The sequence below is a fragment of the Lupinus angustifolius genome, chromosome LG12 (genome assembly GCF_001865875.1).
Source record: "Lupinus angustifolius cultivar Tanjil chromosome LG12, LupAngTanjil_v1.0, whole genome shotgun sequence".
NCBI classification, from domain to species: domain Eukaryota; kingdom Viridiplantae; phylum Streptophyta; class Magnoliopsida; order Fabales; family Fabaceae; genus Lupinus; species Lupinus angustifolius.
Window position 1 is genome coordinate 12,405,716 of NC_032020.1, and position 23,535 is coordinate 12,429,250.

At 28.0% G+C, this 23,535-nt stretch overlaps 1 protein-coding gene across 1 annotated transcript; it reads right to left on the bottom strand.

The window, feature by feature from the left end:
• Positions 7,238 to 23,467, bottom strand: LOC109361893. The gene is made up of 4 exons (XM_019607422.1): positions 23,389 to 23,467; positions 8,625 to 9,415; positions 8,206 to 8,371; positions 7,238 to 7,721 (listed from the first exon to the last, which is right to left on the bottom strand). Exons 1-4 carry the CDS (start codon positions 23,465 to 23,467, stop codon positions 7,693 to 7,695), a joined length of 1,065 nt encoding a protein of 354 aa, XP_019462967.1. The 3' UTR covers positions 7,238 to 7,692.

A 23,535-nucleotide genomic window follows, 5' to 3' on the forward strand; every position in this document is an offset into this window, starting at 1 on the left:
TTGGCCAGACAACTCACACGAATAAAACTCAGTTTAATGATTCAAATCACAACACTCAATAAAATAGAAGTTAGAACAAGTATTTATTGAATGTAAAAGGGCATGGCCCCAATCCTAGAAACAAATGGAATTACTCACTCATGATGTAATAGAGAATCCCAAATTCTAAATTAGAGAATTGTAAAGTAAAGAATGTAAAATCATTGAGGGAGAACCCCTATTTGTCCTAATTACAAAATATTGGGTTAAGCCCGACAAAAACAAATCTAATTCATCCAATCTCTACTCTGTTTTGCTTTAATTCATCCAAACTACACAATATAGCTAAAATCACCCGCTCAAGCCAAACAAAGAGAAATAAAGGCTAAAAACAATCCTAAAGTCCTAATTATGTCCTAAAATGTAAGTTAAATGCAATGTAAATGTAGTATAATATCACACTTATCAAATCTCCCCAAGCTTATCTTTTGTTTGTCCTCAAGCAAGTATTATGTCTACCTTTCACAATCATGTATGAATGATGATATAGAAACTATGACCCAAAATAATAAGCAATCTCATGTTTATTTTGAAACAATCCAGGCATCAAGATAAGACAATCATAAACAAATTTAATTCAAGCTAAGTCCTTAATTCATAACAATTGCATGAATTAGGATCACTCTTCTCTCATCACTCCCATGTGTTTAAAGGTTATAGTGTTTCGCTCAAAAAATTTAATGAAAGTAAATTACCATAGGCTTGATTATAGAGCAAATCGACACTAACTATATTTGAATGCATAAAAAATCAAGAGGTCTTTAAATGGTTGCAATGGGGCTTAGGTGAATGATTTAAGATGAGACAATCAAAGAAATGATAATTCAAAAGACTTACAAATATTTCCCAAAATACTTAAACATTTAGACATCTGATTGAAGCATTGAGATTATCTTGATAGGCCTTACTTTATCATATGATCTTTTTTTAATCAACTTGTTTCCTTACAAGACACTTTTTTTTCAGTCCCTTATCTTTTAGTATACTTTGTAGTTCTTCTTTTTTTCTTCTTTTTTTTCCATTTTTTTGTTGAGATTTTCTAAAAGAGAAGTGATGAAATTTATTTATTTATTTTCTTCTTCACCTTTTTATAGATTCTTTCATCATAAATGACATTTTTACATTTCTCATTGCTTCAACCAAACATCATCAGTTACCTCAAACCCTCATTTGAGTAGCTATGAAAAATCATCTAAGTTTAGGCTCAAAAGTGGATAACTAATGAGTTTTTGATGTTTATAACAAGCGGTTGAAGGTCAAAAGAAAAAGTTCTAATTACCTTTATCATTTTAATGCATACAGATAGACTTCAATCTTGAAACGGCCACAAATCAAGTTCTAGAATATACAATCATAGAAAATTATGCACTCATGAAAGAAAAAAGGTTTTATGTAATTGTCAATTCAAATTATAACACTTATTGTGTTTAGCCCAAGATTCTCACATTTGGTATATTCGACAAAAGTTATGAAACAAAGACATTTATTTAACCAAATTTAATTCACAATTGTCAAATATAATGTCTTTCATGTTATTATTCTTTCAGCAAATTTTTTCTTCAATGATGGTCATAGATCAACAATCATCATTCATGCATATTTTTTTCATTTAAAGCAGATAGACAACACATAGAATAAATCAGGAGATAGATGATATATGAGACATATGATATGCATGATAATATTAATATTCAACCTAAAAATTTTAAAATCTATATGGTATACATGAAATGAATGAACTATCTAAATGCAAAACTCTCTCAAGCTTAGACTTTTACATTGTCCCCAATGTAAAAATCTAAACAATAAGAGAAAGAAAAAGAAAAATCCCGGATTAGGTAAGAAGTGTCATTAACTCATGTGTCAATTATAAGTAGTTGGCTTCATTGGGTGTAGTGGAAGTACCTGCAAAAGAAGAGAAAAATGTCTCAAATAGCCATATGTCCTAGATGGACTAGGAGCAAATATCTTGAGAAGTAACATCATTTTTTTTTGCCGACACTATATACATCCTCCTACAAAGGCTCCAAACTCAGGGAGACACTAAAGCTGACACTAAAACACTAAAATTAATGAATCTAAAAATTTACCTCTAACATGAGTTTCCTCCCACGAAGCGTTCATTTAACGTCATTAGCTTGACGGTTGATCTTTGTAGCTCATGTAGGATTCAAGATGGCTATGTTTGTTTTTTCTCCAGTCGCCCATCTTCTAGATAATGCTTCTCGAGAAGCAAATAATCGAGGTAGACTCTCGAGAACATAATCAGCAACGATAGTTAAATTCTGAATGTCCTTTAATGCAAGATAATCGACGACAGAATCAATAGTGGGTGCACCGATTTCTTCAAGTTCGTCACTGGTGCATTCGAACTTGAGGACATCGATTTCGGAGTCAGAATTTCTATTGGCAAGAAAATTAAGAACGAAATCTTGGAAAATAAAATCATGATCAAAAGAAGAGCTATGAAAGTTAAGAAAAGGGAGTGAAATCCAAATATTCTTCCATCAATGAGCGAGAACATTGGTTTGAACAACATTTTTTGCTTCAACGAAGGAAAGAATACGGTGAATGAGTTCATGAGGTAAATAGCTCAGTTTGTCTTCTCCCTTCTTCTTGATTCTGCTTATACCCCTGCTTGAGTTCTTCCATATTCTTCTATTCATCATGTTTAGATGCATTTTATTATTGTGTATATCTCTTGTCGATTTTCTTATCGGTTTCTTTGGTATAGTTTAATTTATATAGGTCTTGGTTCCAATTGAAATTAATATGAATGTCTATGTAGATAATAATTATACGTTAAAGGTAAGTGTAAGTGTCATGTGTAATTATGGTAATGTAATAAATGAAAATAATTTTATATATCTCTTATCGATATTTTTATTGGGGTTCGCTAATATAATTTAATTTATATAGGTCTTGGTTCAAACGGAAATTAATATGAATGTCTATGTAGAGGACAATTATATGTTATAGGTCAAGTGTAAGTGTCATATCTAATTATGGTAATATAATAAATAAGAATAATTATTGTTACGGGAAATAAGAACAATTAATAAAAATGTATAATCAAAATTAAAAGATAATCTAACAAATGTTGGTATAGTGGCATAAAGTTTTACTAGATATCCAAGATGACTAAAAATCAAAGTTTGATTCTTGAGAATGACATTTATTGAAATTATCAATCATACAATCCAAGAGAAATTAGTTTCGTACCCATATAATGAAGAACATGTACTAAAAATTAAAAAAATATATAATCAATGAATATATTAAATTAAACTTTTTATCTTATTGATGATGTTACAATTGTTACTTCTTGAGATCTTATCTTCTCCCATGGATGAATCATTATATTTTGTTATCACATCAAATAATGTCAAATTTAATTTTGTCTTTTTTCTTGCATCAGTCAAAGCAAATATAAAATTAAATATTTATATATATACTAAATATACACCATGTGAGTATTGATATAACAGACCCATATATGTGGTGGGTAGAGTATGTATGACATTTAATTAGGAAAAATGATTCAAATGAAAATACAATTAATCTAAATTGTTTGATCTTATTTAAATTGCTGAAATTAAAAGATGAATGTAGATAATTTTTATTTTTTAATAATTATGTATACTTACTTTTAAATTTAATCATCCACATATAAATGTATAATTTAATTTTATTGTATTTGCAATTTTTATATAAGAATTATTTCAATAGACATCTAATTATTAGTTTTTCTATATTTTTATTTGTTAACCTTTTTATTTAAAAATATTTTTAAAGAAATAATTTAATAAAGTGCATATATTGAGTATTAAATCATTCTAATATTAGATAACGTATAATAGCTTATAGAATATATATTTTTATTCCTAGTTTTTGTTTTTTATTCATTTTTATTGTACCCAAAAAAAACCATACTTAAAGAATAACTAGAAAAGGTTTAATATATATCTATATTCTAGATAATATTGAATTTACCTTTGTATTTATCTCTACGATCAATCTATTTACTGAGTTCTCTAATATAATTTATATATGTTTTTGTTTGAATAAAAATTTAATTTAGATAGGTCGTGATTAGAATGGAAATTAATATGAATGTGAGAGGACACATATATGTTATATGTGAGGCAGAGGTGTCATGTATAATTATGAGAATGAAGTAAATGAGAATAAATATTTTTATAGTCATCATGGTTAAATACTTTTTATCTTCTTCCAAGATGAATCATTATGTTTAGTTGTCACTTCAGATAATGTCAAATTTAATTTTGGGTCTATATTTCTTTTCTTTTCTTTTTTCAATCGGTCAAAGCAAATATAGTATTAATATATATAATGAGAGATTTGTTTACATTCAAATTAATTTATACTAGTTAGACTTAATCTTAATTATTCATTTTCTTAGATCCAATCGATCAAATGGGTAAAACTTAAAAGTTTTTAAGATTTTTCTTTTTCTCTCTCATCACTTATTGCACTTACCTATTTGGTCTATTGGATCTAAGAAAATGAATGAGTGAAATTAAGTGTAACTAGTATAAATAGATCCAAGAGACTCATATATACGCACAAGAGACGATGTGAGTATGTGTAGCATTTAATTAGGAAAAATGATTCAAATGAAAATACAATTAATCTGAATTGTTTGATCTTATTTAAATTGCTAAAATTAAAAAATAAATTTCCATAATTTTTTTTTTAATGATGAAATATATTTACTTTTAAATTTAATCGCCTACGTATAACTACATGACTTAATTTTATTGTACTTGCAATTTTCATATAAGAATTATTTTAATAGACATCTAATTATTAGTTTTTCTATAGTTTTATTTGTTAAATTTTTTATTTAAAAATATTTTTATAGAAATAATTTAATAAAATGCATATTTTGAGTATTAAATCATTAAAATATTAGATAATGTATAATAGCTTATACAACATATATTTTTATTCCTAGTTTTTTGTTTTTTATTCTTTTCCAATATACCAAAAAAACCTTACTTAAAGAAAAACTGTAACTAGAAAAGGTTTAATATACATACACATCCTAGATAATATAGAATTTACCTTTGTGTTTATCTCTAATCAATCTTTTCACCAGGTTTTTTTATATAATTTATATATGTATGTGCTTGAATAGAAATTAATGCGTGGTTGAATGATCAAATTTAAAACATAAATTATGTGTCTGGTAGAGTTAACTAACTCTTAATCTTCAACATTCGTATATGGTTGTATGACCATGATTTATTATTTCTATGATTTTTAAATGAAATTGTTCTTATCTATTTCAATTAATAATATAACATTATTTTCAAGAAATAATTTAAGAAAAAAATATTGTTTCAGTATTAAATCAATGTAACACCAGTATGAAATGTATAATAGCTTATCAAGTACTATACATAAAAAAAAATAGTAGCTAGAAAATGTTTAATATATCTTTTGTGATTACTTATTTAACCTAAATAATATCAAATTTGTCTCTTCTTTTCCTACTCTTTTTTTAGTTGCCTTGTATTTTTTCTCAACTATCAATATTTTTACACAACTACATATTTTATAACATTTCTTTATCACCTTAACTTTATATATGACACTTTTGTTTCTTCGCCATGATTCTTTACCCTGAGTCCAAAGTCTTTAGAGTCACCTAATATCCCCTTTGCTATCTTCTTCATTTTTATGGTAATCTCATCCCACATATTATTAGCAAGTCCTTGTGCAAACCAAAACTCTTCCACAAAAAGCTCCTTTGTTCCTCACTCTTCAATTGTCACTATATTTTTTATTCTTTGTCTTTTCTTTCCACAATAAACCCTACTTTTTGCACACAAAAATTAGTACACCAACTTTGGTAATACACCATAAATAACTTTATAACTTCAAATTTTCCTTCTTCTAAGTATAACATTAAGAAGTTATGCACCGCATAGTATAAACCATGAATTTGATACTATCAACATCAACAGCCTATGTGGAAACGTTTAAAAGGAAAAGAGCATAACATGCCTTCATGGATTTGCCATATGAAACAATTCTGCATGGAATAAAATCTTCAAGCATAGATAGTAAAGGGCATAAGTCACGTTCTTCTCATACTAGCTCATGAAGAGCAATATTTGCTTGACCCACCTGAACATATTATAAAGAAATTCTTGCCAAATTGGAATAGATAGTTCAACTTCATTAGCCTGCGCACTTAAAAATTGTCCTGTGTTTGTGTCGTAACAAGAAAAGGAAACCAGTTGGTTGTGTTACCAAGAATATCACTTTTGCAGACATCCTGTGAAGTTGTAAAAAAAACAAAGTGAAGGGAATTGAAACTGACAAAAAGAACATAATACAAACAACGTATAGAAGATCAGAGAACAATCTATAGTCACTTGTATGAATATAACAAAGAAGTTGTGAAAGAAATTTCTCTATTGGATCAGAGATCACATGTAATTTTACGGAGGTGAATGTAAATGTTGTAGTTCAGTTCATTCATAGTAAATACACTATGCGCACAAAGAAAAAAACATTAAAGTGGTTCTTTGATGTTAAATTTAGACATTAACTTGATCATGGAAGCTAATTTGATGTTCAAATTATATTAAATGACTACTTAGGTTTCACCAATATTAATGTAATTCAGAGAAAGACAGAAAAGAGTGACTGTTGTCATAGTAAATGAGTTATGCTCACTCTATGGATGTGAAATTGAGACAAGGGATTGTCTCTTCTTCACCTGCAACTTTTCCAAAAGTTTAATCAAATTGAGTGCAGATAAGCTAAACATAAAAGATTTTCCAATTCAATATGCAAGATGGAACAAGCAAGTTCTGCACACATAGCTGCACATTTATAGTATTTTGTAGGACAGGAATCAAATAATCTTCCAAAATAGATGTATTTAGCGCAGAAAGTGGCTGATATAAGCTGGAACTGCAGGCAGAAAAATGGAGCAGCTTTGAAGAGATGGCTTAGGATCTCTAGGAATAGATACAAGTAATGTGATAAGATAGTTTTAATTATTTTTGTGTCTTGTAATTGTTTGTTGGGTGGATGAACTTTTAAAGGTATCAGCCAAAACAATAGGGCAAAGCCTAATTGCATCCACGCATTTTACCTGTCATGTTTGATGTTTATGGTAATATATCACATACTCACTTAAAAACAATATTTAGGTATATTTACCAGCACCAAACTGATTGTTGAGAATCAATATAAATGATTACATATTAAATAAAGGTCAATTACTCATTCTCTTGAATTTAACTTCACTTATACTTTCACCCAAAAAAAACATTACTTATCCTCTTAAAAAGAAACCGATTTAATCATCATTCCATATGTATTAAGATATTTACAGCATAAGGAAGCCCAAAAGGCTCCACTAATAGGCTATCAACCACAAAATATCCTATAAACATTTACAAAATGACTATCGGTAACAAAATATAATGCCAGAATAAAGAACAATAGTCCCACTCCTATATGCTTTGCTGCACGCTTGCAAAACTTGTCAGTAACACACCTTCACTGACTTTCCCTTGAAGAAAACATGACTTCTTTTTGTTAAGAACCGGAAAAAACATCTATTAATCCCAAAAAGGATAAAACCTCAAAAATTAGCTGCATCTTTCTTCAACCAGATTGTTTAGCATTATATGAACCTGGAATTGAAAGCAAAATAAAGGATTTGTAAACTGATTTCAACAAGGGCATAATAGACTATACCATAACTTGCTCTCTGCATGCTGTTTGGAAAACAAAATTCTAGCATATGATCAATATTTGACAATCAAAAGGGCTAAACTACAATAGCAAGTGCAATATAATGCACTTTGACTTAGAAAATAGTGAATTTGGAACAACAAAACAGGATTGCAATGTGCCTTCCATTTCTCAGCCCTGGGTTTCGATTATTGAAAGTTGAGCTGAATTTCACACCTAATTTATGACACGCAACATGCATAACACAGATATCGTAAGCACATAAATGCTAAGTGCTATCTAGATTTTTAAACATGTATGTTGAGGCTTGGGCATTTACGATCACTGATACATGAAAGCTAAGTGCTATGCAGATTTTTAAACATGTATGTTGAGGCTTGAACATTTACTATCAGTGATAAAAGAATACCATAAAAGTTATACCTTGTCTTCGATAGCGGGTAAAACCAGGAGATCTGCCAAGTAAGTATGCCATGACATTGGTAGGTAAAGGAAAGGAGGAAGATACATCCACAATGATTTTAAAAGTCTGAACTCTGGTGAAAGGAGAAAGCCGACCCATGAATAGAGCAGGGAACAAAGAGAGAACCTAGGAAACAAGAGACAGACAAGAACTAAGATTCAAGAAATTACAGGTTCCAAATCATTAGACATAAAAGTAACTTTAGACATAAAAGTAATCTAATCTTCTAATGAGAAAGCAACTTTAGACATAAAAGTAATAGCATAAAAAAGCTTCTATCCAGAAAACTTATAACAGGTATAAATTGTAATCCAATTCTACTATCTTTATCAGGCACTAAGCTTTTAACAACTATTGATTGACAAAGAAATATACATACTTTGACGACGTCGGGTGAGAGATATACAAACTTTGCACTCCCCATTGCTTCAAACAGTTCAATAAACTTCATAGACAATTTAGTGCCCTCAGTATTGTCCAATGCATTAAGTACCTCTGAACTATCCACATCAATAACCAGCTTCTCTAAAAAGTGAAGCTTGGCCTGAATGGAAAAAGCATAAAGATTCAAGGGATCATCATAGCTAAAATACCGAAGCTTCGGCGTGAAAAGCTCGATCACACACTCAGAATCAAACTCTTCATCCACCCTTAAACATGATATGCTCAACTCTGTAAGCTGAGGAGCATGAATTTTAAATTTATCAAATTTTCCATAAAATTGACAACAGTCAAATAACAGAAAACTCAATTTAGGACAACCGAGAAAAGGGTCAAGAATCTCTACGTCCCTAATCTCAAACTTGCAATCAACAAGAGACAACTTTTGCAGCGAAACAAATTCAAAGGTTGAAGTTTCAGTGGATATGTTACTGAGATTGAGCACAGTTAGGGTTCGAGAAGTGAATAATCGAGGTAGACTCTCGAGAACATAATCAGCAACGATAGTTAAATTCTGAATGTCCTTTGATGCAACATAATCGACGACGGAATCAACGGTGGGTGCACCTGTTTCTTCAAGTTCGTCACCGGTGCATTCGAACTTGAGAACATCGATTTTGGAGTCAGAATTTCTATTGGCAAGAAAATTAAGAACGAAATCTTGGAAAAGAAAATCATGATCAAAAGAAGAGCTATGCAAGTTATCTCCTTGAGTTCTTCCATATTCTTCTATGCATCATGTTTGGATGCTTTTTTATTTCTGTATCTATCTCTTGTCGAGTTTCTTATCGGGTTCTCTGGTATAATTTAATTTATATAGGCGTCGGTTCGAATGAAAATTAATATGAATATTTATAGAGATCGGAGAGGACACATATATGTTATAACTGGGTATAGGTGTCATATCTAATTATGGGAAAGAAATAAATAAAAATAATTGTTGTTACGAGAAATAAGAACAATTAATAAAAATATGAAATCAAAATCAAGTATGTTAATAAGATGTTAATCCAATAGTGTAAAAATTAGATTCTTAAGATGATCAAGAATTTGATTCATTAGAGTAATATTTCTTAAGAGCGTAAATCATATAAATCTAAAATTATTAATTTCCTACTTACAAAATAATGAATACATACTAAAATTTATAAAATATATATATCGAGAATATGTTAAATTAAACTTTTTATCTTATTGATGCCGTTCCAATTGCTACTCCTTGAGTTCTTATCTTTGTTTAGTTTTGCTTCAGATAATATCAAAATTGATTTTGTGTCTATTTTTCTTCTCTTTTCTATCACTCAAAGCAAATATAATATTAATATATATATATATATTAAGAGAAAATGATGTATACACAAATAGTGTAAAAGTTCTTTACATTATCACTGTATTATCCAATCTTTATTTTCAATCATTGTTAACTTTTCAGAAAAAATAATCCAAATAAACAATAGATGATACATTTACTATGTATATATCTTTATACTGTCAGTGCATAGATTTAATATTCATATATTAAATATGTACCATGTGAGTGATGATAAAAGAGGCGTGTATATGTGGTAGGTAGAGTATGTGTCTTATCTAATTAGGAAAAGTGATTTAAATGGAAACCGTTAATATTACCATAAGTAAGAAGAATTAAACTGAATTGTTTAATCTTATTTAAATTGTTAAAATTAAATTGTTCCAATTGGAAACCGTTAATATTACCATAAGTAAGAAGAATTAAACTGAATTGTTTAATCTTATTTAAATTGTTAAAATTAAAAGATAAATGTACATTCTTTTTAAGGTGAAGTATACTTACATTTAAATTTAATCTTCCATGTAAAATTGTATGACTTAAATTTAGTTTATTTGCAATTTTTATATAAGAATTATTTTAATAGACATTTAATTATTAGTTTTTCTATATTTTTATTTGTTATATTTTTTGTTTAAAAATATTTTTAAATTAATAATTTAATAAATTGCACATTTTGAGAATTAAATCATTATAATATTAGATATTGTATAATAACTTATGGAGTATCATAATTAAAAAATAGATTTATATTCCTAATTTTTGTTTTTTATTCATTTCCAATGTACCAAAAAGAACTATACTTAAAAGAAAAGAATGTAACTAGAAAAAGTTTAATATATATCAATATCCTAGATAATATCAAATTTATGTTTATGTCTATCTCTATCTCTATCGTCAATATTTTCATCAAATTCTCTGATATAATTTATATATGTCTTTGTTTGAATAAAATTATTGTATGGGTTGAATGATTAAAACTAAAAAATAAATCATGTTTTATTAAAGTCAACTAACTATAAATCTTCAACTATGTATATGATTGTGTGACCTTAATTTATTATTTATATGATTTTTAAATAAAAATCATTCTCATCTATTTCAATTAATAGTATAATAATATTTCCAATAAATAATTTAAGAAAAAATTATTATTTTAGTATTAAACTAATGTAATACTAACAAATGCATAATAGCTTATCAAGTAATATACATGAAGAAAAAAACTCTAGCTAGAAAATGTTTAATATATGTCTCATGATTAATTACTTATTTTAAATAAACTCTAGTTTACCTCTTTATCTATCACTATTAACAATTTTGAACGGGTTCTCTTCATATAATTTATATAGTATTTGTTTGAATAACAATTAATGTTTGAGTTAAATGATTAAAATTAAAAGATAAAACATATGTTCGATAGAGTCAACTAACTCCTAATTTTCAATATTCGTATATGGTTGCATATCCCTAATTTATTATTTCTACAATTTTTAAATGACAATTATTCTCTTATATTTCAATTAATGATATAAATTTGTTTTTCAGAAATAATTTAAGAAAAACAAATATTGCTTCAATATTACACCAATGTAATAAAAAGAAATGTATAATAGCTTATCAAATACCATACATAAAGAAAAAACTCTAACTAGAAAATGTTTAATATGTGTGTCGCGATTTCGTACATATCAAATATAATATCAAATTTACCTTTGTGTCTATCTCTATCGTCAATCGTTTTATGAGGTTCTCTAATATAATTTATATAAGTCTTTGTTTGAATAAAAATTAATATAGTGGTTGAATGATTAAAATTAAAAGAACAATCATGTGTTCCATATAGTCAACTAGCTATTAATCTTCAACATTTGTAAGATTGTATGACTCTAATTTTTCATTTCTATGATTTTTAAATAAAGAGTATTCTCATATATTTCAATTAATAATAGAAAAATATTTTCAAGAAAAAATTTAAGAAAAAATTATTGTTTCAGAATTAAACAAAAATAATACTAACAAATGCATAATAGCTTATTAAGTACCATACATGAAGAAAAAACTCTAGCTAAAACATATATTAAATTTAATATATGTCTCATGATTACTTAGTTATTCCAAATAATATCCAATTTATTTCTGTGTCTATCTCTATTCTCAATCTTCAACGGGTTTCTGATATAATTTATATACGTCTTTGTTTGAATAAAAATTAATATACGAGTTGAATAATTAAAATTAAAAGATAAATTATATGTTTGACAGAGTCAACTAACTTTTAATCTTCAACATCCACATATGATTGTATGACCCAAATTAATTATTTATACGATTGTTAAATAAAATTATTCTCATCTATTTTAATTAATAATATAAAATTATTTTCAAGAAAAAAATTAAGAAAAAATTATTATTCCTATATTAAACCAATGAAATATTAACAATGTATAATAGTTTTGTCAAGTACCATACATAAAGAAAACTCTAGCTAGAAAATGTTTCATACATTCTCCTGATTACTTACTTATTCTAATTAATATTAAATTACATGTGCGTCTATCTCTATTATCAATTATTTTATCGAGTTCTCTCATATAATTTATATATTCTTTGTATGAATAGAAATTAATGTATGATTTGAATTATTAAAATTAAAATATAAATGAAGTTTTTGATACAGTCAACTAACTCTTAAATTGAACGTTCACATATGATTGTATGACCATAATTTATTATTTCTACAATTTTTAAATGATAATTATTCTTATTTATTTAAATTAAATATGCTTTTTTTCAAGAAATAATTTAAGAAAAAAATATTGCTTCAATATTAAATCATGTAATACTATACATAAAGAAAAAACTCTAGCTAGAAAATATTTAATATATGTCTCATGATTTCTTATTTATCATATATAATATCAATTTCACAATTGTATTTATATCTATCGTCAATATTTTCATCGGGTTCTCTGATATAATTTATATATGTCTTTGTTTGAATAGAAATTAATGTAATGGTTGAATGATTAAAATTAAAATTAAAATATCATATTCGATATAGTTAACTAACTATTAATCTTCAACATCCTTATATAGTTGTATGACCCTAATTTATTATTTCTACGATTTTTAAATAAAAATTATTCACATCTATTTTAATTAATAATATAAAATTATTTTCAAGAAATAATTTAAGAAAAAACTATTATTTCTATATTAAACAAATTTATTATTAACAATGTATAATAGTTTTGTCAAGTACCATACATAAAGAAAAACTCTAGCTAGAAAATGTTTTATATATTCTCGAGATTACTTACTTATTCTAAATCGGATTCTCTCATATAATTTATATATGTCTTTGTATGAATAGAAATTAATGTATGGATTGAATTATTAAAATTAAAATATAAATGAAGTTTTCGATACAGTCAACTAATTCTTAATGTTCAACATTCACATATGATTGTATGATCCTAATTTATTATTTCTCCGATTTTTAAATGAAAATTATTCACATCTATTTCAATTAATAATATAAAATTATTTTAAGAAAAAATTATTATTTCAACATTAAACGAATGTAATATTAACAAACTTATAATAACTTATCAAGTATCATACATAAAGAAAAACTCTAGCTAGAAAATGACTAATATATATTTCCTAATTACTTACTTATCATTAATAATATCAAATTTACCTTTGTCTCTATCTCTATTATTAATCATTTCATTGGGTTCCCTGATATAATTTATATATGTATTTGTTTGAATAGAAAGTAATGTATGATTGAATTATTAAAATTAAAAGATAAAACATATGTTTGATAGAGTCAACTAACTCTTAATTTTCAATATTCATATGGTTGTATGACCATGATTTAATATTTCTACGATTTTTAAATGAAAATTATTCTCATTTATTTCAAATAATGATATAAAATTGTTTTCAAGAAATAATATGAGAAAAAATATTGCCTCAATATTAAACCAATGTAAATACTAAGAAGTATATAATAGCTTATCAAGTACCTTACATAAAGAAAAATCTCTAGCTAGAAAATGTTTAATATATGTCTCTTGAATATTTAATTATCATATATAATATTAAATTCACCTTTATGTTTATTCCTATCGTCAATTTATTCATTGCGTTATCTGATATATTTTATACATGTCTTTGTTTGAATAAAATTAATATAGTGGTTGAATGACTTAAATTAAAAGATAAATTATGTGTTCAATATAGTCAACTAACTCTTAATTTTCAACATTCATATATGGTTGTATGTCTTTAATCTGTCATTTCTACAATTTTTAAAGAGAAATTATTCTCATCTTTTTCAATTAATAATATAAAAATATTTTCAAAAAAATAATTTTAATTTTTTTTATTGTTTGAGTGTTAAACACATGTAATACTAACAAATGCATAATAGCTTATCAACAATCTTACATGAAGAAAAATTTATAGCTAGTCGTATTATTACTTTCTTATCCTAAAAATCATCCAATTTATCTCTGTCTATCTCTATTATCCATCTTCAACGTGTTCTTTGACATAGTTTATATATGTATTTGTTTGAATAGGAATTAATGAATGAGATTAATGATTAAAATTAAAAGATAAATCATATCTTTGACAGAGCAATGTTATTAAAATTGGACCGGTCATCAAACCGGTGAGGGTACTGGTTTAGTGGTTCAACCCGTGGTTCAGTAATTAAACCGCATGAGATTAAACCGGTTAAACCGGACATACATGGTTATATATATGTGTGTAAACCAGTAACAAAAATTATCTAATATGTAGATACTCAAATTTATAATCCATATTTATAGACAAAGTAAGAATTCTCATAAACAAACAACTTTAATAAATCCAAAGTCTAAATTACAAATACAAATAGTAATCCACAAGTACTTGTCTTACTTAACAAACTCGAAACATATGACGAAGTTCATAACTCAGTCTACAAAACATATTATATATTTAAAACTTTAACACCAAAGAGTCAAAGTTGTTTCTTATAGAGGTTCCATTTCTTCACCATTTAAGTCCAAAGCTTGACTAATGTTGTCTTCAACTAGGTTCACATTCTCCACAGGGNNTGCATCATCATCATCTTCTAAATTTAATTGATCTACAACAATATCATTTTTTCATACATCAGTTTTCATACAAGTTAACAATAAAATAAATTAGTTATTAGAACCAAAACTGATAATGCAATAAAAAACATTACATGTATGAAAAAAATAAAAAATAAAATAGTTATTAGTTGTGCATCATCATCATCTTCTAATTCTATGTGGTATGTGCCTATGTGGGGTTCTTTAAAATTACATGTATGAACCGGCCGGTTCAATCAAATTTCGGCCGCTCACCAGTTTTGACACGGTTCACCGATTTTTCACCGGTTTACACCAGTTTTGATGCTTAACCGGCACAACACTTGTTTCGTACCGGTTATGGGACTGGTTGACCGGTTCTCCAGTTGAACCGGCCGGTCCGAACCGGTTTTAATAACATTGTGAAAGAGTCAATTAATTCTTAATTTTCAACATTCCCATATGATTGTATGAGCCTAATTTATTAATTCTACAATTTTTAAATGGAAATTATTCTCATCTTATTTTAATTAATAATATAAAATTATTTTTAGGAAATAATTTAAGAAAATTTTTTATTATTTGTGTATTAAACCAATGTAATATTAACAAATGTATAATAGTTTATCAAGTGTCATACATAAAGAAAAACTCGAGCTAGAAAATGTTTAATATATGTCTCTTGATTACTTACTTACCCTAAATAATATCAAATTTATCTCTGTCCATATCTATTATCGATCATTTCTTCGGGTTCTCTAATATAATTTATATACGTCTTTGTTTGAATAGGAATTAAAGTATGAGTTGAATGATTAAAATTAGAAGATAAATCGTGTGTTAATAGAGTCAACTAACTCTTAATCTTTAATACACATTATGATTGTATGAACCTAATTTATTATTTCTATGATTTATAAATGAAAATTATCTCATCTATTTAAACTAATAAAATAAAATAAAAATTGATGGAATATTTAAGAAAAAAAATATTATTTCAATATTAAACTACTGTAATATTAACAAATGTATAATAGCTTATCAAATACCATGTTGAAAGAAAAACTGTAGCTAGAAAATGTTTAATATATGTCTCGTGATTACTTCCTTATCATATATAATATCAAATTTATCTTTGTGTCTATTTCTATTACCAACCGTTTCAATTGGATCCCTAATATAATTTATATATGTCAATGTTTAAATAGAAATTAATGTAGTGGTTGAATGATTAAAGTTAAAAGTTAAATAATGTGTTTAATAGAATCATCTATCTCTTAATCTTTAACGTTCTTATATGGTTGTATGACCCTACTTTATCATTTCTATGATTTGTAAATAAAAATTATTCTCATCTATTTCAATTAATAATATAAAAATATTTTCAAGAAATAATTTATGAAAAATTTATTGTTTCAGTACTAAACCAATGTAATACCAACAAATGCAAAATAGCTTATCAAGTATCATACATGAATAAAATACTCTAGCTAGAAAATGTTTAATATATGTCTCATAATTACATACTTATCCTAAATAATATCCAACTTACCTTTGTGTTCATCTCTATTATCAATCTTTAACGGCTTCTATGATATAATTTTTATATGTCTTTGTTCGAATAGAAATTAATGTATGAGTTGAATGATTAAAATTAAAAGATAAATCATATATTCGACATAGTTAATTGACTTTTAATCTTCACCATTCACATATAATTATATGACCCTGATTTATTATTTATACGATTTTTAAATGAAAATTATTCTCATATATTTCAATTAATAATATAAAATTATTTTCAATAAATAATTTAAGAAAAAATATTATTTTAGTATTAAACCAATATAATATTAACAAATGTATAATAGCTTATCAAGTATCACACATAAAGAAAAAGCTCTAGTTAGAAAATATTTAATATATGTCACATGATTACTTACTTATCCTAAATAATATCAAATTTATCTTTGTGCCTATCTCTATTATAAATCAATTCATCAAATTTTATGATATAATTTATATATTTCTTTGTTTAAATAGTTATTAGGTTGAATGATTAATATTAAAAGATAAATCATATGTTCGATAGAGTCAACTAACTCTTAATCTTCAATATTCATATATGGTTGTATGATTCTAATTTATTATTTTTACAATTTTTAAATGAATCTTTTTCTCATGTATTTGAATTAATGATATAAAATTGTTTTCAAGAAATAAGTTAAGAAAAAAATATTGCCTCAATATTAAACCAATGTAATACTATGAAATGTATAATAGCTTAACAAACACCATACATAAAGAAAAATCTCTAGCTATAAAATGTTTAATATATGTTTCATGATTACTTACTTATCATATATAATATCAACTTTATCTATGTGTCTATTTCTATTATCAATCGTTTCAACGGGTTCCCTTATATAATTTATATATGTGTTTGATTGAATAGAAAATAATGTAATGGTTGAATGATTAAAATTAAAAGATAAATCATGTGTTCGATAGAGTCAACTAATTCTTAATATTTAGCTTTCGTATATGGTTGTATGACCCAAATTTTGTATTTTCACAAATTTTAAATGGAAATTGTTCTTATCTATTTCAATTAGTAATGCAAAATTATATTTCAAGAAATAATTTTTGAAAAAAATATTATTTAAGTACTAAACCAATGTAATACTAAGAAATGTATAATAACTTATTATGTACCAATATTTAAGGAAAAAAACTATAACTAGAATTTTTTTAAAAACTATTAACAACATTCTAATTTTGATTTAAATAAATAGAATTTCATTTTTGGTAAATAAGACAACAAGGGTAAGAAAATTAATAAATTATTTTTTATTAATTATATTAGAGAATGAGATATACCAAACAGTTTATTACCTCCCTTCTGTGCCTTACACACAATTGATTTTTAAATAAATATTATAAACATGACTGGTGGATCAAATGATAATAGTGCAAGAAGTTTATACCGGCAAGGCCCACTTTATCTCATTATATATAAATGCATTATCAATTTGTTTCTTATAGTCATTTGAAGGAAAATTTACACATGTGGTGCACCTTGACCGAAAAATTATGGCTTTGGTGCATCTTTTAGAAAAATTACACAACTAGTGTAACTTTACAGAAATCGGCAGTGGAATTGCCGATTTCTGTATTTGTTTTCTCTCTCCTCCCCCAAAATCGGCACTGGGGAGGGAGTTTTATTATAATATTTTTTTTTTCAAACTCCCCCCTAAATCGTCAATGGGGGGAGTTTTATACTTTTCATTATTTTTTAATGCACACATAATATTCACATAATATTTTATGTTTTCATTATTGTTTTATGTTATTAGGATTAGGGTTGACAAAATTTATTATGTTGTGTGTTGTTAGGATTTGTGTTTAAAAAATTGAACCCTAAAACTATTAATATAACTCCCACAAGTTAAAAAAAATCAAAAACTCTTCGGTTGCCGATTTAGGGGATAGAAAAAAAATAAAAAAAAAATAAAAAGTATAAAACTCCCCCATTGACGATTTAGGGGGAGTTTGAAAAAAAAAATTGTAATAAAACTCCCTCCCCATTGCCAATTTTGGGGGAGGAGAGAGAAAAAAAATACAGAAATCGATAATTCCATTGCCGATTTATGTAAAGTTACACTAGTTCTGTAATTTTTCTAAAAGGTGCACCAAAACCGTAATTTTTCGGTCAAGGTGCACAACATGTGTAAATTTTCCGTCATTTGAATCTATGTTTGTTATATAAAAAAAATGAATTATAGATTATTTTTAATACTAAAATTATATATTTTTTTTTCAAAATTACCTCTTGTCCTGTAAAAGGGTGACAAACATGTTAATGCCTATAAAACATACAATTAACTCATTAAGGCAACAATTCTCCATGGTCAAAACTAAAATTATACTTTCTTTATTTTTTGGAAAATGTTTTCGCTCATAAAACTAAGATTACTCACATATACCATTTAGATCCATTGGGTAGGAGACTAATCCATCTATTTTTTTGAACTTCTTAATTTTATACAACGACAACTAATTATTATAATATTTATTTTACTGTTATTTTTATATTTGAACAATTTTATAAAGTTGATTGTAACACCGCGAATTTTACGAGTTTGAATTATAAGATTTTACTAATATTTTCGTTAATTATATATTCGAAAATGAATTTCTCGGAATTTTCGGTAAAGAATTAGACGAAACTCTAGTTGAGTTTTACTCGTGAAACTTTATTTCCGATTTTGTGGTAAATTTTGGTAATTTTTGGAGACAGTCGGTTCTGGACCACTGTCGGGGCCGAATCCGCCCGTACGGCTCAAAACGTGTCTTTTTGAGTTCCGTAACTCGGAATCAAATTCCGATCGTGCCGTTGGATTCGTAATTTAATTTTGAATCAATATAGACCCTTAATATACTCATACCTATTTTTTAAATATTTTTCACTCGGAATGCCGAAATCCGAAATTCTAATCGGATATTAGGATTGGGCGATTTAAAATACCCAATCGAGTATTGGCCGATAATACTTGGGCATGGGTATCACACGTGTTCGCGAGGTGATCATTTCGTATTGGGATGAGAGATTTGACTTCCATAAAGCAAATCTCCCATCACTTTCACCATATCTCATGAGCTCATCATTAGCCACCCTAGGAGATTTGGTCATCATTGCCTAGTTGAAATCTGATTTCTCTCCCCTTAAACCCTCACACTTCACACTTCACTCACTCACTTTTGCATTTTCAAAGAGAAGGTAAATCTCTCTTCACTTTTCTCTCATTTTCTCATGTCTTCTTCCATCTTCAATCATTGATCTCTCAACATCCAACCAATGGATGTTGATGAGATTTAAGTATGTTGTTCATGAGTATGTCAAGAACATATTCAACCGTTGAAACTTTATAAAACGCTTTCTAACTCATTTTCTCTTCAAAACCGAAAATGATGTGGTTCTTGAACTCATGAAAATAGTTTGTTGAAAACATGAACAATTCATGAAGTTGTTATAATATATTACTATATATATATATATTGTTATTTTAGCCAAAGGGGATGATGATAAAATCAAAGGAACCTTTAGGAAATGTTTTGTAAAAATGAGAATGTATGTATTTCTATTTGTTTTTAGCCTTAAACCATGGCTTGGAACAAGTTGGAAAAATAGAAATCTTTGTTAAAAATGATGTTGAGGTTTATGAGTACATGAAGGTCTCATGAAACTCTTAAATGATACTTTGAATAACTTACTTTAAAGTGGTAAGATTATCAAAGAATGTTTTAAATCGGAATATGGAGTTTTAAGTATTTTGGTAACGATTTTAGAAATATCGGAAACTAACGAATTTTTATTGTGGTAGTTACGAAGATTTCGGTGTTCGAACCTTGAAACCAAACCAACCGTAGTTGACAAGTAAAAGCACGCTTCATTAAGGTGAGAGAGAACACATCGTGACATAGTGGTGTCCGAATATGACACCCGGATCTCCTAAACCATCTCAAAGGTTTTGGAGTTAACTTGGGTTTAAGAAACCCAAGATTTTCATGTTTGAATGCTTTTGAATATATATGATTGTTGATGAAATGTGTTGAATATTGTATATGAATGTTGTTGTGAAATTTTCTGAGTGCAGGTGGTTGAAAAACCACTCATTTTTAAATGTGTTTCAGTTGTCAAAAAGGGCAAAAATTGGCATTATGTCCAGTTTCTGTTGCCTGGGCGAACAAGGCGTCGTCGGGGCGAGCAAAAGTCCGCTCGGGCGAGCAAAAACTCGATTCAGTGAGAAAAAAAAAATCCCAGGATTTTCGCCGGGGCGAGCAAAAACTTGATTGAGCGGAAAAAAAAATTCCATAACTTAAGGAGTTTCTAGAACTTTCTCGCTTGGGCGATAATACCTTCGCCTGGGCGAGGAAAGCTCCAGTTGATTTAGGATATAAAGAGGAATTGTCGCTTGGGCGAGGGACGGTGTGGGAAGATTGGAATAAAATGATATTGAGAACAATGTGATGAACCCGGGTAGGGTGTGTTGTGATATAAAGGTTGTGGAATGAGATCATGGCTTAGATGCGAAGCATGACTTTGCAAAGGTATGAAAGCATTGTTTGTGTTTATGCCTTGTTGGGCAAGTATCCGACTTGAGGTCGTGAACTAGGGGTACCCTAGTAAGGATACATGATATCACTGAACAACGATCGACCGACCGTAAGAGGCTTGGTCATGTGACCGTCCAGGAGTACTCGGTGATGGGTTGTTATGATTGAGATGTTACCTGGAGCAAGTACGGTTGATGTACTATCAGGTCCCACGAGAAGCATTCCTTGTCGGGAGATGGCTTAAGGATGGGCCGATCATGTGTTTGATTAATACATTTGCATTTGATTCTGATTAAGAATGCATTGCATTGTGACCATGAAGTAGTGGAGAGGAAATGACGGGACGACTTAGAGCACCGTGAAGTAAGCAGGGACGGCACTGATTGGACGGTGATTCGCCAACATTGTCTTGAGGGAGAGTCTGGGTGAGACGAGTCCCTTGTATTCCTGGGGAGGTACCCTATTAGATCGGACAGTTCTCACAGGCCAAACTAGGCAACGGACAATTCTCACAGGCCAAACTAGGCAATCTCTGACAACCACTGGATTGCATTCGAGATCAATGAGAGGGATGCCCAGAAAGCGTTTGTACGACCTAGGTCCAGGTAGGACTGTTCCTGAGGGAACCGATCGATCTATTTTAATTCCTTGCGAGGATATGTTATTTCGGGTGGTACAAAACGACTTGGTATGAGACCTGTACTCTCGATTATTTCCGATTAGGATGTTGGATGGATATTGGTGTAAGGTGGATGATCATGACATATCATGCATACATTATCATTGTGGAAGTAAATTCCCACATGTGAGTTACAAGTATGGTGTATTCCTATGTTTATGTATGTGATGTGATTATGAGTATAATGTTGATTATATTATTTGATATATTGGTTTATGTTGATAAACGGTGAGTTATGATGTCGGTTATAGAAATATATGTGTATATTATTATTTGGGGTTATGGGTTATGAGCCTCACTTATGAGTTATTTAATTATAGTCATTATATCTTGTCGATGAATTATATATTGTCGATGAATTATATATTGATAAATGGTGAATTATGATATGGATGGGAATAAGTGTTGTTTACATTACATAGGTTGATTAGATTATTGTTTACGAGAACAACTGATGAGTTATAATGTAAATGTTATATATATATATGAACTGATTTTCATATCTGAGTGTAATATTCTGAGTAAGTCCACGCCGTCAATGAATTTACGTTCATTAGATGTCTTACTCTCTCTATTTCTCTTCTTTTCTATTGCTTGCTTTTCGGACGTGTGCTCGTCAGGTAGACAGCTCTGATCGGATTTGGAGCTACCCGTCTGTGATGTTCCAGGAGGGGGTATGAGGAATTGAGGAAGAGGCAGNGAGGGGGCATGAGGAATTGAGGAAAGGCAGTACCCTAGTCTTGGAGCGAGCCACTAGGAGTTGCTTATCATTTTGGGACTTTTGAAAACAAGATGGCTTCAGTTTGTTCATGTCTTTGTTTAGTGTTTGTTGGCGATGATTAATATTTTCGCCCTTTGTTTTTGGATTTTGTATATGTTAGTGGCGATGTAGTTTCCGCCTTTGTTGATTTAGTTTGTATGAACTAAAGATGACTTAACCGTTTATATGCATTATGTTATTCAGGAAATTGTGAATCATGTTAAGTTATCATTCGATAACGATAAGTTGATTTTCCGCATTTAAGTTACTTAAAGTGATGTCCCGGAAAATGAAGGTTTTAAAAAGGAAACAATTTTATACAATCTCTTTATTAAAAAAAAAATTTACCCATTTTTCCGCAATGTTTTTTAGAAGTATTTTTTTCGGGGCGTTACATTGATCACAAGAATAAAAAGTATCAGAATAAAATATTAAAATATCACATCATACATATTCTATATATACCAACAAGGCCATGATTTAATGGGGTGAGATCACACTAAATCACCATAAAGACCAAAAGATCAAGATTTCAATTTTTGAAAGCGATAATTATTAGAATGAGCATTCATATTCCCCAAAATAAATTAATTCTTTATCCATAGAGTGAGAGGAAACATTCCTAGAAAAAAATAAATACATATCCTATATATAAGATTTATTGTCAATTACTCCATACATGTGATTTATTGTCAATTACTCCATAGATTAGGTTTGCACCTCTTCTTATTGGGTTGGTTCTTGGATTCTTTGCAGCAGTATCATTTACCCCTTTCTGTTCCATTCCATTCCCCACCATTTCATCCATCCAAACCTAACAATAAGACCTTCAAAAGCTTTATCCTTTTACTTGGTCTCTCAGTGAAA

Excerpts from the sequence above, each read along its gene's own strand:
- LOC109361893 (XM_019607422.1), bottom strand. The coding sequence starts at position 23,467 with ATGGTGGGGAATGGAATGGAACAGAAAGGGGTAAATGATACTGCTGCA. Across the intron at positions 8,372-8,624 it reads TCTCACCCGACGTCGTCAAA|GTTCTCTCTTTGTTCCCTGC; the intron begins GTATGTATATTT and ends CTTGTTTCCTAG. Across the intron at positions 7,722-8,205 it reads TACCCGCTATCGAAGACAAG|GTTCATATAATGCTAAACAA; the intron begins GTATAACTTTTA and ends TTTCAATTCCAG.